The 15,580-nt window shown below is 54.4% G+C and overlaps 1 protein-coding gene across 2 annotated transcripts in view; it reads right to left on the bottom strand.

Moving 5' to 3' along the window:
- The window catches only part of SYNJ2 (synaptojanin 2), an 86,464-nt gene that overhangs the window by 57,342 nt on the left and 13,542 nt on the right, over nucleotides 1–15,580 (bottom strand). For both annotated transcript variants that reach the window (XM_069487487.1, XM_069487488.1), the window contains exon 2: nucleotides 5,396–5,482. In XM_069487487.1, coding sequence (XP_069343588.1) covers nucleotides 5,396–5,482 — 87 coding nt within the window. The remainder of the gene's footprint in view (nucleotides 1–5,395; nucleotides 5,483–15,580) is intronic.

The raw sequence follows: 15,580 nt of genomic DNA, 5'->3' as shown, positions 1-15,580 counted from the left end.
GCGTGCGCTCCGTGGACCACGGGAGCTAAGGAAAGGTCCTGGTTCCAGCCCAGCACCAGACCGCTGGGGTCACCGTTGGTGTGGCACAGGCCAGTGAGCCCCCCATGGAGAAGGTGCCTCTTAGGGGAGGGATGAAGGTGAGGTCCGCGGGACCCACCTGCCCCAGGCACCTGAGGCCTCTCCCAGTGCTCACCTTGAGCCCAGGATCCTGGCTTTGTTTTTGTGAGCAAGGTTTTGTTTTCCAACAGCAAGAAGCTAACCAGGCCTGGGGAGGGTCTCCGAGTCCTCAACTGAGGCTGCGTCCAGGGCCTTGAAGCCAGCGGACCTTGTAGCAAGAGAAAGGCTGGGGCTGCCAGTGGCTGTGGGGGCTCAGGCAAGGCTCTTACCCTCTCTGGGCTTCACAAGGGGACATACCAGGTGGTCTCCATCTCCCTCTCAGGTCGAAGGCTCTGGTTTAAGGGCTCCGGCCAATGCAAGACCTCGCAGGGGTCAGGGGGAGCCGCCGGAGTTAGGTGGGGGGACAGGGGAGGGGCAGGCTGTGGGTCACAGGCTAGAAGATACACTAGACCTGGGAGGGGACACACATACACGTCCCCTCAGAGAGCAGAAGGCTCAGAGTCCAGACGGCCCCATGTGGCACCTGCACCGCAGGGTGGAGGACAGAATGCGCCAACCTCTCTGTCGTCTCACGGAGACAGAGTCTCAGCTTGGGAAGATGAAACGAGTTCTGGTGACGGATGGTGGTGACGGCTGCGTAACGATGTGAATGTGCCTAATGCCATCGGACTGTACACTTAAAAATCATTAAAATAGTATATTTTATGTTACATATATTTTACCATAAAGAAAAAACAAAATCTCAAACCTCAATATCCACTCAGACTTTCTCCCCCCATCAGGGCTGCCTTCAAAACCCAACTGAGTCAAGCTTCCAACGCCCCCTGACCCTGCAGCACCAGGGTCTGCGTCTGCCTAGTGGTGGCCACTTGTCACCAGGCTGTGAGGGTTTGGCTGTCGGGATCCTGAGGCGTCACACACAGACACGACACCCTGTTCATCGGACAGCCGGGGCCCTGCTGCACCCCGCGCTGGCACGGCCCAGCCTCTGAGCCTGCCCGGTGCCCACCCCACCTCCTCTGTCCGCGCTCAGACTCTCACGCTGATGGCGCTACACACAGGACTCGGAAGTCTCAGCCTTACCACCCTCACGCGAAGCGAGGACCTCCAACCTCGAGCCTCCCCGCAACACCACAGACTCTAAACACCATGTACCTGTGGGACAGTCTCAGGTCCCTCTCACCCCCGCCCCCAGCAGAACACAAGCGCGGTGTGGACAGCGGGTGCTGGAGCCAGTACGACAGCTCACGGCCACCCACGGGGCCTGCCCCTCCCCAGCTCCACACTGGTGGCCTGAAATCAGCCCAGCTCGGTGTAATCACACCATGGAAACTGGCAGACACCGCATATTGGAGCTTCCCCCAAGACGGCTGTCAAATATTCACCAGCCCACCCCTGGGCATAGGCATTAAACTAAATTATTCTAAGACTGTCAGAGGCCAGTCCATTTCAAGACTTGCTAGAGAACATTGCATCCCAAAAGACTCAAACCTCCCTCTTCAGAAGATTCTCGTTCCGAGAGGACTGGCCACTGGAAATCAGCCCTGTGTTAGCCTGTGTGGCGTAATCCCCTCCCCCACAGCGTCCGCGACCCAAAGCCACACAGCCTGGCCCCTTCCCTCACACCAGGTTCTCCCAAAGTGACCCTCTGCAGGCCAGGCATCCCCCGCCACTCAGCACCTGTGGCCTCCCTGCAGCCCTCCCAGCAACTGAGGAACAGGGACACAGAGCCCCTCAGGTGGAGGTGGGGAGCGTGGACTGCGCCCCTCGGCCCCGGAACTGCCACTATATCCAGGTCACATGCTAACAACCTGCCCAGGACCGCCTGCCTGGTGTCTGAGGAGCACTCCAGACTCTCCAAGACAACCGTGTTCGTCACCTCATGTAGATCTCTTAAGAACTATGTAAGCTAGAGATGAGGCAGTTTTCCTAGTTTTAGAGATGAGAAAACAGTCCTAGAGAGATCAAATGAAAACAAAAGATCGGCTGTGAAGCTGGAACCAGAATCCAGGAGGACTGTTTGGTAGAGTATTTATAGGCTGTCATGTACAGTGCCACAGGCTGGCCACTGCACAACTCCAGGAGACACGATTCATTACAGTCTGGGATTTGAACACAAATCCCCAAGGCTATGAAACAGGGACGCCTTGACAGCTTAGGTTAAAGAGGAGTTAAATTCCTGAAATCACTGAATTCCTTTTTCTGCTACATTCTCACTTTCTACGCTTTGTACTGTGTGTACTTCAGGAAGCCTGACTCCCTGGCTAATCACGGGGGTGCCAACCCCTTCCTGCTGGCATTTCAGGGAGAAGTGAGGGACTCTGGGCTCTCTATAAAAACCTAGGAAACTGGGATAAAGCTGTTATGCAATTATTGTGCACGTTTCTTAACTTCTAACGTAAAAGGCCATTTTCATTTAGGTCAGTTGAAATTTGTCCCAAATTAGGAGCCTGAGGAGAAGCCCCTTTCTTTGTACAAATACCCTCAGCTAAATACGTCAAAAGGGAGGCCCACTCGTGACCCAGCTGCTCATCCTGGTGGCAAGCAGAAGGTGGAGTTCTGCTCTGTGCTGCCCAAACACGCTCACAGGTGAAAACAAAACAGATCGTAGTTCTGGGTCAGGGACTTACAGGGGAAAAGAAAGTCAAGTTAAAGTCAAAGGACCCCCAGTGTAACCAAAGGGGATCTGAAAACTTGATGTAAAGGCCCAACCCTTACATTCTTCAGACGCCCTAGAGCATCGGTCCCCAACCCTTTTGGCACCAGAGACGGGTTTCATGGAAGACAACTTTTCCAGGAACAGGGGTAGGGGTGGATGGGAGTGATGGGGAGTGGCTGTAAATACAGATGAAACTTTGCTCTCTCGCCCACCCCCACCGCTCACCTCCTGCTGTGCGGCCTGGTTCCTAACAGGCCACAGACCTGGGTGGCGTCCACAGCCTGGGGGCAGCACACTTTCTGGAATGTGTCAAAAACAGGCCAAATAATCCTGACATTCTAAAAGTCAAACCTGCCTGCACCATGCTCAGAGACTTCCAGCCCACCCGGGAAGGTGGGGCTGGGGTCTCAGAGAACATCAGAATGGGGGCAGGGACCTAACGCCCCACCCCCACCCCCACCATGGCCCACCAACGACGACGAGGACATGGGCTGAGGGAGGGGGAGGGCCTTGCCTAGGGCTGCTCCAGGAGTTGGTCACCTCTCTCCACACTCCCTGTCCCCTGGGCCAGGGACCCTGAAGATACCCAGGCTCACTGTGACAAGATCTCTTTGGGGGCTGCCACTCCTCTCAGTTAGGACCAACCAATTCCCCATAGCTGATCCTCGGTCACAGCCCAGGGAAAAACACTGCTCCTCTGGGACAGGGAAAGGTATCGCTCTCCCCACCCCCTTGTCAGCCCAGCAGCCTGCCCCTTTCGGAAGGGCAGAGCCTGGTGGCTAGAGGCGGTCCCTGGTGCCACAGGCATGAGTTGAAGACCCAAGTCACCAGTTGAGAATGGTGGGACCTTGGGACAGTCACTGAACTTCACTAGATCCCAGTCCCCGTCAGATGCAAAATGAGTCATTTGTTATTGTAGCAGAAACGGTTGTCAACTATTAAATATAACTGTAAGATGCCCAGGACTGTACCACATCCTGAGGGCCTAGATGTCACAGTGTAAAACATGAGTCTTAGAGTAGGCAGGCGCGGTGGCTCCCACCCGTAATCCCAGCACTTTGGGAGGTGGAGGTGGGAGGATGGCTTGAGCTCAGGAGTTCGAGACCAGTCTGAGCAAGAGCGAGACCCCCATCTCAAAAAGAAGAAAAAAGAAAAAAATGAGTCTTAGAGTAGACAAGCCCAGCTCCTAAGCCTCTGAGCTTCCCCTGCTGCACCTGCAAAGCAGGATGACGATGGCACCATGTGACAGGTGGCTGGGACAGCACAGCTAACAGATTGGACACGTGAGGCAGTGCCCGGCACATGGCAAACGCCACACAAGTGAGGCCACCGTCCTCACCACCACCATGACAGGGGCAGGGGCCACGGGATTTGTAACCTCAGAAAGACCACCGCGGAGGGAAATGCCCCTAGAAAACTGTGGGCAGACAGCACATTTCCAGGGAAAAACAAAGTGTCTGGAGGCAGCGACATCTGGGTCTGAATCCTAGCTAACTAAGCTTCTCTCCTTAGGCAAGTTACTTCGACCCCGAGCCCGTTTCCTCTACTGTAAATGGGACAAGATGCATCACCACATTGGCTTATTTTTAGGATTAAATAAGTTAATGTACATCTAGCCGTTGGCACAGACATTTCATAAATGCGTTTTGTCATGTGGGCACTGCATGTTTTTCCTAAACACTATTTGGAAATGATCAACGTGGTGACTGTAGTTCAGGATTCTAGTTTCCATGACAGAAATGACCCCAGTAAGTAACGGCAAGCATAACAGCGCCTCTCTGCCGGCTTCAGAAATCCTCTGTCTCTGAAAAGAGCTGCCGTGTGCCATGAGGGGAGCGCGACTCAGCCCGGGAAAAGCCCGAACTGGGACAATTCACAGCCATTCCCATCTCGACCAGGTAGGACCAAGAATCAGGAATGCAACCCGTGCTCTGGCCTTGGCCCCAGAAGTCACTGGAGATCACAGCCAGGTGGCTGATGGCATGGGGCGGGGCCCGAGGGAGGAGGAAGGAAACGGCGGCTGCAGAACCCCAGGGCTCCCAAGGTACAGGAAGAGCAGGGGTGTCACAGAGGTGGCTGTGCCCCTTTTTCCTCAAATTCATGTCCCTCACACCCCACAGTGAGGGTCTCACAGTCAGACATTGGCTGCTGTTCTCTCCTGCCAACAACTCCTAGCCCACCCCTCTGCCCTCCGGATACGCCCAGAATCCAGAGATGTGGAGCCTCCGGCATCTGCCCTGGTCCCTGTCCCCATCCGCCCACCTCGATGCCCTTTCTAGAGTACAACAAACAGCCCAGGGCAGGAGCCGCAGACCAGACTTGGGAAACACTTAGGTCCTTGTGCAAACAAGGAAGGTGAGCCGCTCTGGCACCAGGGCTGCAAGCCACGCCCTTCTCCACCAGCACAGACAGGTGACAACCAGGCTACGCTCCCCTTTACACTCCCCCCCACATGGAGGAACAGGTTCCGGGGTACAAAGAAACATGCTAAGAGAGGAGAGCAGTTAAAACAGAAAGCCTGAGCCCCGCAGCCTCCCCACGTGAACACAGAGAGGCTTCTGCCCGCCGCGGTGGCAGCGGGGGGCTGACAGCTGCTCTCTCCGCTCAGCCGCTACTCACCAGATTTTAACCTGAGCTCCCCCAGGCAGCCGTAAGCGTCCGTGAGCTTGCCATACTGTCCTTTAATGACTTCCTTTTCTTCCGGAGCTGGGGAGAGAAACACATCACAGAAGACATCAGCGACAGTCTCCTGCTCGTTCCTGTTCATTCACACCCGGTTTGCCAATCTGGCTCCCCACCCACTCGAAAAAGAAAACACACAGACAATAGCTCGGCCCACAAACACAGAGTGTGGAGGTTCTGTGCTGCTTGGATCGCAGCGCTGCGCGGCTGCAGACCTTCCCATGAGCAGCCTGCTCTCTGGAAGCGCCGACAGCTTCCTGGGGGCTGCAGGAGGTGGGGTGAGTGCCAGGGTGGCCAAGGCGCTGGGATTCTGGGCTCGGACTGGCAATGGGCACCTTGGACCTGGCCCTTTGTCACCCTCCACAGGCTCAGAAACAGGACTGAATCATCGTTAGTCATTTGTGAGGACCTTTCTTCCCGAGTGTGACCCGCCGAAGGCCTCATCCTGGAGGTGCCTGCGCCCCCAAGGGACCTGCTGCCACCTGGGGGAGACAGGGAGGGAGGCCTGGGCACAGCGAAGCCCGATGAAGCGGCCTGCCTTGCCCGCTGGGTCTCCAGCAGTGACCGTCAATGCCCAAGCAGAGGACAGCCCAGTGAGAAACCAAAATGACAGAGGGAAGGACCTTCAGGTGCAGCGAGCCCTCATCCCTACGATGATGTCACAGGGCCCTCTAGCCAGGACAGGGGCGGGCCCTTGGACCCCTTCTCAGATAATGTTCCAAATGCATAGAATGAATTATTAAATATAAACACAGATGAACCTTGAAGACATTATGCTACATGAAAAAAGCCAGTCACAAAAGACCTCATAAATATTCCATTTACGTGAAATGTCCAGAACAGGCAAATTTAGAGACAGAAAGCACATCAGTGGTTGGCAGGGGCCGAGAGTGGAGAAGAGGGAATGTGGATTATTGCTAATGCATATGGGGTCTCTTTTAAAGGGGACAAAAATGCTCTAAGTTAGACTATGACGATGGCTACACAACTCTGCAACTCTGTGAATATACTAAAAAAAATGACCCTTGAATGGATAATTACATTGTATGGTATGTGAATTATATCTCAATAAAGCTATTATAAAAAATCAACAAAATAAATAGGATTGCAAAGGACGCTAACATTATTGAAATACAGTTATCAAGATACTTTTTAAAATGATACAAGATGGCCATATAGGTATCTTAGTATTAGTATTTTATTTTCTTTTTTTTTTCTTTCTTTTTTTTTTTTTTTTTTAGTTTTTATTTTATCAGTTTGCATGTGCATCTTCTGGAAAGTATTAGCATTTTAAATAAGAAGGTCTACTGGAGTCTGTTAACCACATTAATTTCAAACTAGCAACAAGAATGAACACTGTATTGAGGTATCTGCAACCATCCTAATGTGATGTGAAAATATCTGTCATTGCTATCGGTGCCGGAGTGAGAGACGGCTGACACACACTGGTGACCAAGTCGGAGATGTAGCACATACTGGTTTCACTGCCTGCCTTCCTAATTGAATGAAATGCTAAATTTCAGTTAGGATTTATAATAAAGATGGACTTTCTCCCCTATGCAAGAGAACCAACCCTCGAGCTCTAGGCAAAGAGCCGTCAGCAGCCGTGGCCCCCGCACGAGAACCCTGGGGCTGGAAGAGCCACCTGCACATCATCACGAAGGTAAGAGACAGAGCAGCTGACTCCTTCTCCGCCTGGTTCTCCCGAGCTAAAGAAAGGAATTCTCAGACTGCCTCGACTCCCAGAGTGAAGGAGTTTCAACTAGGAACTAAGATCCCAAAGTGAAACGTTAAAAAGGGAGAAAATGACAGAAAATAACAGACCCTCACACCAAGCCCCGAGAGCAGACGCTAGAACTGTCCGACTCCCATCACTTCCTGCTGTCTCTACAGATGTGGATTCAGGCAAGGCCAGGGTAGAAGCTTAGACAAGCATTTTAAGTGGGTGAACCCAGCTTTGGCTGGCACTCATCCTGCACCCCGGCTCAGATGACCCGCTGCCCCACATTTTCCCGGACAGACTCAATTTCCGGGTTCCTCTCAACCATCCGCCAAAGTGCACTGTACTCATCAGACCATGTGTCTCAGCTGAGATTGGAAATACATCAGTCTGACAGTCCTGCCTCCCCCCTGAAGCTCTTCCCACTCTCAGCCCCCAGGGGCGGGCCCTGGCAGCCCAGGGGCCAGTGTGGGCTGTTCCCGCCTCGCTATGCAGCAGGCCCAGGAGGGCAGAGGGCAGGCAGCAGGCTCTCACCGCAGGACCTGCCACCACTCACCAAGCGGACAGTCTGTCCAGGCTGGGGCTCGGGACATAGCTGGCAGGGCAGAGAAGTGGGACAGACCCCAAGACCAGAGACCCCCTTCTCCATTCTCCAGGGAGGACTGGTGACAGGATGTGATTTAAAGACAAAGGCTGATTACCAGCACAGCCAGAGAGGCCAAGAACCTGAAAACACACTCGATTCTCATTACTCTGTAGTTCTGTTCTACAAAGTCACTAGCAGAAACTGAGGCATCGCTCCTAGAGGAAATACAGAGTTAGGGTCCTGAGAGCCTCCGGCCACAACATTTTTATCAGCCAATCAATACAGAAACTTGTTTTACGTATTTCTGTTAAAAGACACCCTACTGAATATACAGATGCTCCTTGACTTATGATGGGGTTATGTCCCGATAAACCCATTATAAGTTGAAAATACTGTAAGCCAAAAATGCATTTAATAAACCCAACCTACCGAACATCACAGCTTAGCCTCACCTACCTTAAATGTGCACAGAACACTTAAATTGGCCTATAGCTGGACAAAATCATCTAGCATAAAGCCTAATTTATAATAGAGTATTGAACATCTCATGTAATTTACTAAATACTGTACTGAAAGTGAAAAACAGAACAGTGGTGTGGACACTCGAAGTTTCTACCACACGTGTATCACTTTTGCACCATCGTAAAGCAAAAAATTCTAAGTGGAACCACCGTGAGTCAAGGACTGTCTGTACATTGTTGACTCAGTAACACTGAACGCAGGGCCAGCAGCCCTATCACTCAGACCTGAATAACGTTATCAAACACAAGTATTTTCTCCGTAAGGCGCATCGCCGCCTTCTTGTGCTTAGAAACACAATGGCTGAGGGCCATTTTAAACAGCGAAACCACCAGGAAAAAGCACAAAAATGTGACAAACGTGGTACTAAATGTTAAAAATCATGAAAATGAGTATTGTTTCCAGTGTGAGCACCGAAACAAGCATCGCCTTGCTCAGGCTCAGCTGGGAACAGGTGCTCAGGCGACGCCAATTTCACCACTCTGTTTACGTCTGTGAGTACTGACCTTGAGGTTACAAATTTTAGAGAGCAAGTGAATCTACAAGTATGGAATCCACAAACAATGAGAAGAGGATGTTATCCTATTAATACAATTTTATATGTATTTCATGGGGCTGGGATCCATAGTTTTCAGAAGAATCTCACAGGGGTTAGTGGCCCCCGAAATGTTAAGAAGCAGTTTAATGATTTTTTTCCCAATACTGGCTTGAACTTCATTGACTGGGGTTGTAGGGGAAGGAAGAGGGCAGAGTAACCTAAAGATAACAGTGAGATCGCCTGGAGCTGAGGACTGAGCAGCCTTTGCCGGCCGACAGGGTGGGCTGGGGGGTTACTTGCAGCAAACAAAGCTCCTATTAAATTAGGGTGTCAAGGTTGCTTAGACAAGGACTGGGAAGCCACAGTCCCACTTTTCTACCTGCCCTGAAAAGCCAGGGCAGCTGAGAGAGGTGGCAGAGTGACATATTAGTCTCCTGTGGTTGTTCTGTGGGTGGGAATTCTGAGACGGGCTTCACTGGGCTCAGACGAAGGTGCCAGCAGTGCCACGTCCCCCGTGGGCCGCAGGAGAGAAGGCCCTGCCTGCCTCTCCCAGCTCCCAGAGGCGGCCGGCCTCCCCGGCTCGGCTCGCAGCCCCGTCCTCCCTCTTCAGGCTGCAGCACGTCCAGTCTCTCCCTTTCCTGCCTCCCTCCTCCGGCTTCAAGGACCCTGTGAGTGCACTGGGCTCACCGAGACAGTCCAGCGTCCTCTCCCCCTCTCATGGCCCTCAACCAAACCACATCTGCAAAGTCCCTTTGCCATGGAAGGTCCCAGGCTTACAGGTTCGGAGAAGGAAGACACAGACCTCTTTGGGGCCCAGGGACGGATACAGCCCACCGCTTGCAGCCCACAGGTGCCCTGCTCCCTGCTCGCCCACTGGCGGGGTGAGGAGGACAAGGCGTCCTCTCTCCCCGACCCCCGTTGCCACATCCACCTGGAAGTGCTGAGAAACCCACTGCTAAGGCGTCCAACTATGCCATGCGCCTGCAGAGCCCTCCTACTCTATGGCCTGTGAGACCCCAACCTCACAGGCAAGGAAGGTCCCTGCCCCGGGCCACAGGTGCTGCCCGCAGGCCGGGGAGAGGCAAGCCGGCAGGTCTTGGTGCCGCATCTCCGCAGATGAGCTGATAAATGCAGCAACATGATTCTGACACCACAAATATTTACTCCAGCCCTGGCAGCCTTATCAAGCCTTCACACAGAACTCCTAAGCCTTAGCACTATCTGGCTCTCACTTTGTTAACCATGCCACAAAGAGCCCTTTGTGCATTCATTCAACTATGCAAATAAACCTGACCAAATGACACTAAGCGACAGGAAGTTGCTAAACAAAGTGGTGTGGTCAAACCCACACTCCAGCGGTGGGAACATGGAAACAAAACTGCCCCCTTGCCCTGCTGGATTAGAGATGACAGGGGTGGACTTCACAGCCCTGTCACTGGGAAAATTAAACAAGTTAAAACAGACTTTTCATCCTAATATTTTAAAACCAAACAAACAAAACCCAACGGGGCCCCTGTCCCACTCCAATCCTGCAAATGATTGGGTCCCTCGTAAAAGCAACTTTACCCTCGACTTATAATGTAACTCAAAACACACTACACCCTTTGTGGATATGACAATCACATGAGAAGACGCTGTTTTTCTATCACAAACAGACTAGATGTAAACAAACCGGCAGGCTTAAAACAACACATTTATTCTCTCAAAGGTCCAGAGGCCAGAAGTCTGAAATGAGGTGTGGGCAGGGCTGCAGTCTCTGAACCCTGCAGGGAGGACCCCTCCTCGCCTCTCCGGCTTCTGGGCTTTGCCGGGCGTTCCCTGGCAGTGGCTCCATCGCTCCAGGCTCTGCTTCCATCGTCACAGGCCCAGATTCTCCCGGCGTGTCTGTCTTCTTAGAAGAACAGCAGTCACACTGGGTTCGAGGCCCACCTGCTCCAGCACGACCTCATCATCTCCAAAAGAGGTCCCATTCTAAGGTATTGGGGGTTAGGACTGCAACATGTCTTTCTGGCGGACACAGTTTGGTCACCCTTTCATCGGTGAGCCAGTCCTTTCAAAGCCCGACTTCCCTGAAGACTGTCTCTGCCGTGAGCTTCATCTCCAAGTCCCCCCCGTGGCCCCTCTGATGTACAAGGCAGGCACAGCCCACCGACAGGACGTAGGGTCCCCTTGCTGCCCACTGTCACCCCCAGCACTCCCAGGGGACTGCTCCAAAATCACCCCACCCTGCTTGCCCCAAACGCTGCATTTTCTCAACCAGGCTTGAAGGAAGGGGACATCCTTTCTGCTCTCCACAGACGTCACAGAGCAGCCACCCACACACACCAGGCAGGCAGCGAATGAATGAAGCCACCGGAAGGAGCCGTGGGTGCCCAGAACACACCCCCTCACCAAGCGGCCGATGGTTACTTGTAGCCAGTTGCTGGCAGAGCTATAAGGTTTTCAGAGAAACACTCCTGATTTTCCAGTGTTGGCCCCCAATCCCGGTTTATTTTCAGCACTGCCCCAGCTGGATGCCCACCTCTGCACGCTGCACCTGGCCATCTGCAACTCTGCCCTTCCGTCTCGGAAACAGACAGAACCTTCCTGTCTTCCAGACTTTATGTTGCATTTCAAGCAGGTTTTTCCACATGAGAACGTGTTTGCTTCCCCTCTGCTGGCCATGAATTTCCGGCCTGTCAGGGAAGGTCCCTGCATCCACTCCCCCAGGATCCCGTAAGCACCGGCTGGCCCCTTCCAGGCACAGGGACACGGCAGTGAACCAATCGGACGGAAATCATCTGCTCCAGGGCGGAGCTGAGGCCGGCATTTGGCAGCAGCAAAGAAGGGACAGGGGTAACAGATGGCTGAGTGACAGCAGGCAGACCTGGTGGGGTGGGAGGCTGGGGCAGTGGCACCGCCGGGCACAGCCACGAGGGGCAGACAGATGAGATGGATAAGCACAGCACAGACAGTGACACGAGCACAGGGAAACAGTGAGCAGGGAGGGGGTGGGACTTATTGGCGAGGGGGGAGGTCGTGGTGAAATTTCAGGTAGTGCAGTGCGAGAAGCCCTCACTGCAAGGGCGACATGTGGATTCAGACCTGAAGGAAGCGAGAGACAGCTGAGTGGAGGACAGTGGCAGGGGACACCACCGGCCTAGAAGGGCACGTGCAAAGGTCCCGAGGCAGAAGCATTCTTACCGTGTCCAAGGGCCAGCAAGGAGGTCTGTCCTCCCAGAAAAAGAAAAAGAAATACAAATTACTGGCCCCGGCCCCAGGCCTACTGCTGCTTCAGAAACTCTGGGCTTGAGACCCAGAAATCTGCATTGAAATGAGCCCGCCAGGTGACTCTAATACCGAAGTTTGAGAATCACTGCCTCAATTATCCCGAGTCAATCCCAGACATATTATTTCATCTATAAATATTTCAGTAAGAATCTCTAAAAGATAAGGCCTCTTTTTAAAAGCATACTCAGGACACCATTTCCACTCAGTTCCTCAACATGATCGAGTATCTGGGCACATCGGAAGGCACAGCCTTGGACAGAGACAGGACATGGGATATGGGAGAGGCAAGGTTCAAGGATGACGCCAAATTTGTCACCTGAACGAGTGAAGGGACGGAGAGCCTGGCACGACGGCAAAGACAGAGACGACAGGTCCCTGGGGACAGAGCTCTGCGGGTCTGGAGTCCAGCAGAGCGGCTGGTGGGAACCAGCCCAGGGATCCCTGGCCAACAGAAGGTGTCTAAAGTCAGGAGATGAGGGGTCCCCAGGGGGCAAGTGGAGGGACACTAGCCTCTGGGTATGTGTTTGAAGGACAGAGGGGTGAGAAGTGGCCAAAAACACGTAAGAAAACACAGATGCAGTGACTTCACTTAGTCCCTGGTGACCCAGGAGGAGCAGTTTCAGTAAAGCTGGGGGCAAAATTCTGCATGGAGAGCTCGAGAGAAAATGGAGACAGAGGGGACAGGCAAGTCTCTGAGGAACCGTGTGTGTGTGCGCGCGCATGTGTGTGCACACGTGTATGTAATGTGCGTGTCAGCATGTGCACGTGTGTATGAGCGTAGAGAAAGGGGAGGCTGCTGGCGAGGGACGGAGGGTCAAAGGCTTCCCCTGCAGGGTGCATCGCCACCCGGCTGTGCGCTGGCAGAGACATCCCAAGACAGCGGTCGGCACCCCGGAGGCAGCCAAGGGACCGACGCACAGGGGGGGCCGGTGTGTCCGTGGTGGCAGGAGCGCAGGGAGAGCCATGGGATGGACGTGGTGGGGGGGTCTCTGTGGCACACAGAGCTGTGGAAATTCTCTCCTGGTGGCTTCAGTTTTCTCAGTGGATGAGAAGGGACAGCGTTGACGCGAGGACAGGGGGAGGCGCGGCAGAGCTGAGAGGAGGGAGGCGTGAAAGTGCCATCTGGGAGGGTGGGAGTGTGTACTGGGCACAGAAACAAGATAGAAGGGCCCCCCTGGACTCAGGGGTGGTGAACTGATGGTGAGCCCCGTCCGCCTGGCAGTGGGGCTTCTCCAGAAACTTCCAGCCACACCAAGGCCGGCACAGGCATGGGGAGTGGGATGCAACCAGGCCCAGGTCTTGCCAAGTGGGCGAGAGCCAGCAAGAGGGGCAGGCAGGGGAGGGTGAGCAGGAGGCAGGCTGGGCGCTGGCAGGTAGAGAGAGAGGAGGGCACAGCCGGGGCGAGGGGCTGTGGAAAGGCCACAGCTCAAGGGGCCGCCATCCCAGCGGGGTCAAAGATCACTAGGGGGCGAGTCACAAGACGGAGGTGGCAGATGAGGAGTGGGATGTTTGAAACAGATGACGTAGGGCCCAGGGTGTGGCCGTGGAGTGAGTGGCTGCGGCCAAGGTCTGCAGAAGGATCAACACGGCCACCGAAGGGACCAAGAACGAGGGCAGGACTGACATCCGAGAACTGACAGAAAGAAGCAACAACCACCGAGGACCCGGATGATGGCAACAGGAGGGGCAGGGGCCAACGGTCAACAGAGCCGGTTCCCTTTCAGCAAGAGAATTTGACCGTAGGTTGACTTTCTAGTCCTGTTTCCCTGGCAACCTGGGAAAAGTCATCTATGTGACTCAACAACACAGCTATGACAGAAAGAGCCCCGACTGCCAGGCGGCCTCTGTTGTGAGAGGAACTACAGGTGAGCTGGGAATAGCGACGGGCCTCGCGGAGCCTCCAGGAGACTCTGGGAGCTCCGCACCCCCAGGTCCCGTGGTCCAAGGGGTGTGGAAGAGGAACTGCCACCACCCGAGGCTCCAGGGGAATGGGGCTGGCCCCACAGCAGAACAAAGCTGGCCCCCAGATTCTGCGTCCTAGGACAGAGCTCTGCGGGTCAGACCACCCCCAGGCAGGTCCCAGCGGCTGTCCCGGTGTCTGGTCTGCACAAGTGCCATGCCGCGCAGGCTGTGGTCCTGGCCAGCAGGCAGCCAGTCAGCTCAATAGCCAAGCAAACCGCACGCTCTTCTTTCTTTAATAATATTTTCCACACTAATGTGCCATAAGGAAATGCCGGCGAAACCCTGCCCGCAGCACAGGGAAGTAAGTGGGTCAGTTTAACGGTGCAGACGGCCCAGGCTGAGGCACCGGTGTGGCTACGTTCTTGGGCAGGATATTAACCCATCTTCTTGTATTTCGGGGTCTCAAGAGGACAGGGCCATCCAGATTGAGGCCAAAGTCCCCTTCACGTGCTAATTCTGGGCTCGGTTCACGCTGGCTGGTGCCGCCCCTTCCAGACCTGGAGCAGCTCTTCAGAAAGACCGTGGTTTTCCCGGGGCAGGGCAAGCTGCCAGACACGGGGGATCAAAACGTCTGTTTGAAACAGACGCCAAGAGCCAAGAGAAATCTACCTGGCCAGACATGCCAGCGCGCCCGGGGACTCTGCTGTCCTCCCCACGGCCTCTCCCTCCCCAGAAAGCCCAGGCCACGTGAAAGACACAGGGAGGGGCATTCGAAAAGTCACTCTCAGCAAACAAATGCACCACCTCACACCAACGCCGACGCCACACCTGGTGCCACACCTGGCCAGAGAAAGTCGGGGAAAGTTCAATCTCCTGCAACCAGAGCCAGAAACCCATTTCAGGGGAGCCTTCTCCACCCCCTCCCTGCGCTGAGCCACCCACCTGTCCTGGCTGACACGACCTGGCTGCAGGGCAGGCTCCTTGGACGAGAGGCTTGAGCACAAGACTGGCCACTGAGTCTTTGTAGCTGAGTCTTTTTTTCCTTCAAAAGAAGGAATCCAAGAAAGCAATTTGTACCTTAAAAAAAAAACAGCTGACACAAGGCTGGACATGCTTGTGGCGGAGCCAGTGACGGGCCCAGTGCCACCGGCAGCTCCTTACGCTTCAGGACAGGCAGGGCCGGGCGGCTTTTGGTCTCCCACCGATAGGGAACAAGAGAGAAGTGCAAAAACACCCACTTCTCCACTTATGTGTGCATGCGACGTGCCACTCCGGGGTCTTCAGTCTCCCCCAGGGAAGTCCTGGAACCAGGCTCTGATCCGTCACTTCCCCACGAGACAGGCTCACTTGAGACAGGCTCACTTTGCTCCCAGTCGCCGGCAGTCAGGTCCCGGGGCCCTGCGGCTGGAGCGGCAGGAGCGGCTGGAGCGGCTGGAGGTTCTGCTCCCGGCTACTTCTCCTGGCTACTTCTCAGCTTTCTTCGCTCCCTTTATCCCAAACCAGCCAAACCTGCTCCTCAGTTCGCCTCTACTGCTTCTCAGGTGATTCTGCTCACCTCGGTGCCTCCTGTTTCCAGGCAGGTGCAGA

The sequence above is a fragment of the Eulemur rufifrons genome, chromosome 15 (genome assembly GCF_041146395.1).
Source record: "Eulemur rufifrons isolate Redbay chromosome 15, OSU_ERuf_1, whole genome shotgun sequence".
Taxonomy (NCBI): Eukaryota; Metazoa; Chordata; class Mammalia; order Primates; family Lemuridae; genus Eulemur; species Eulemur rufifrons.
Note: the sequence above shows the minus strand (reverse complement) of the source record. Positions and strands in the feature narration are given on the sequence as shown.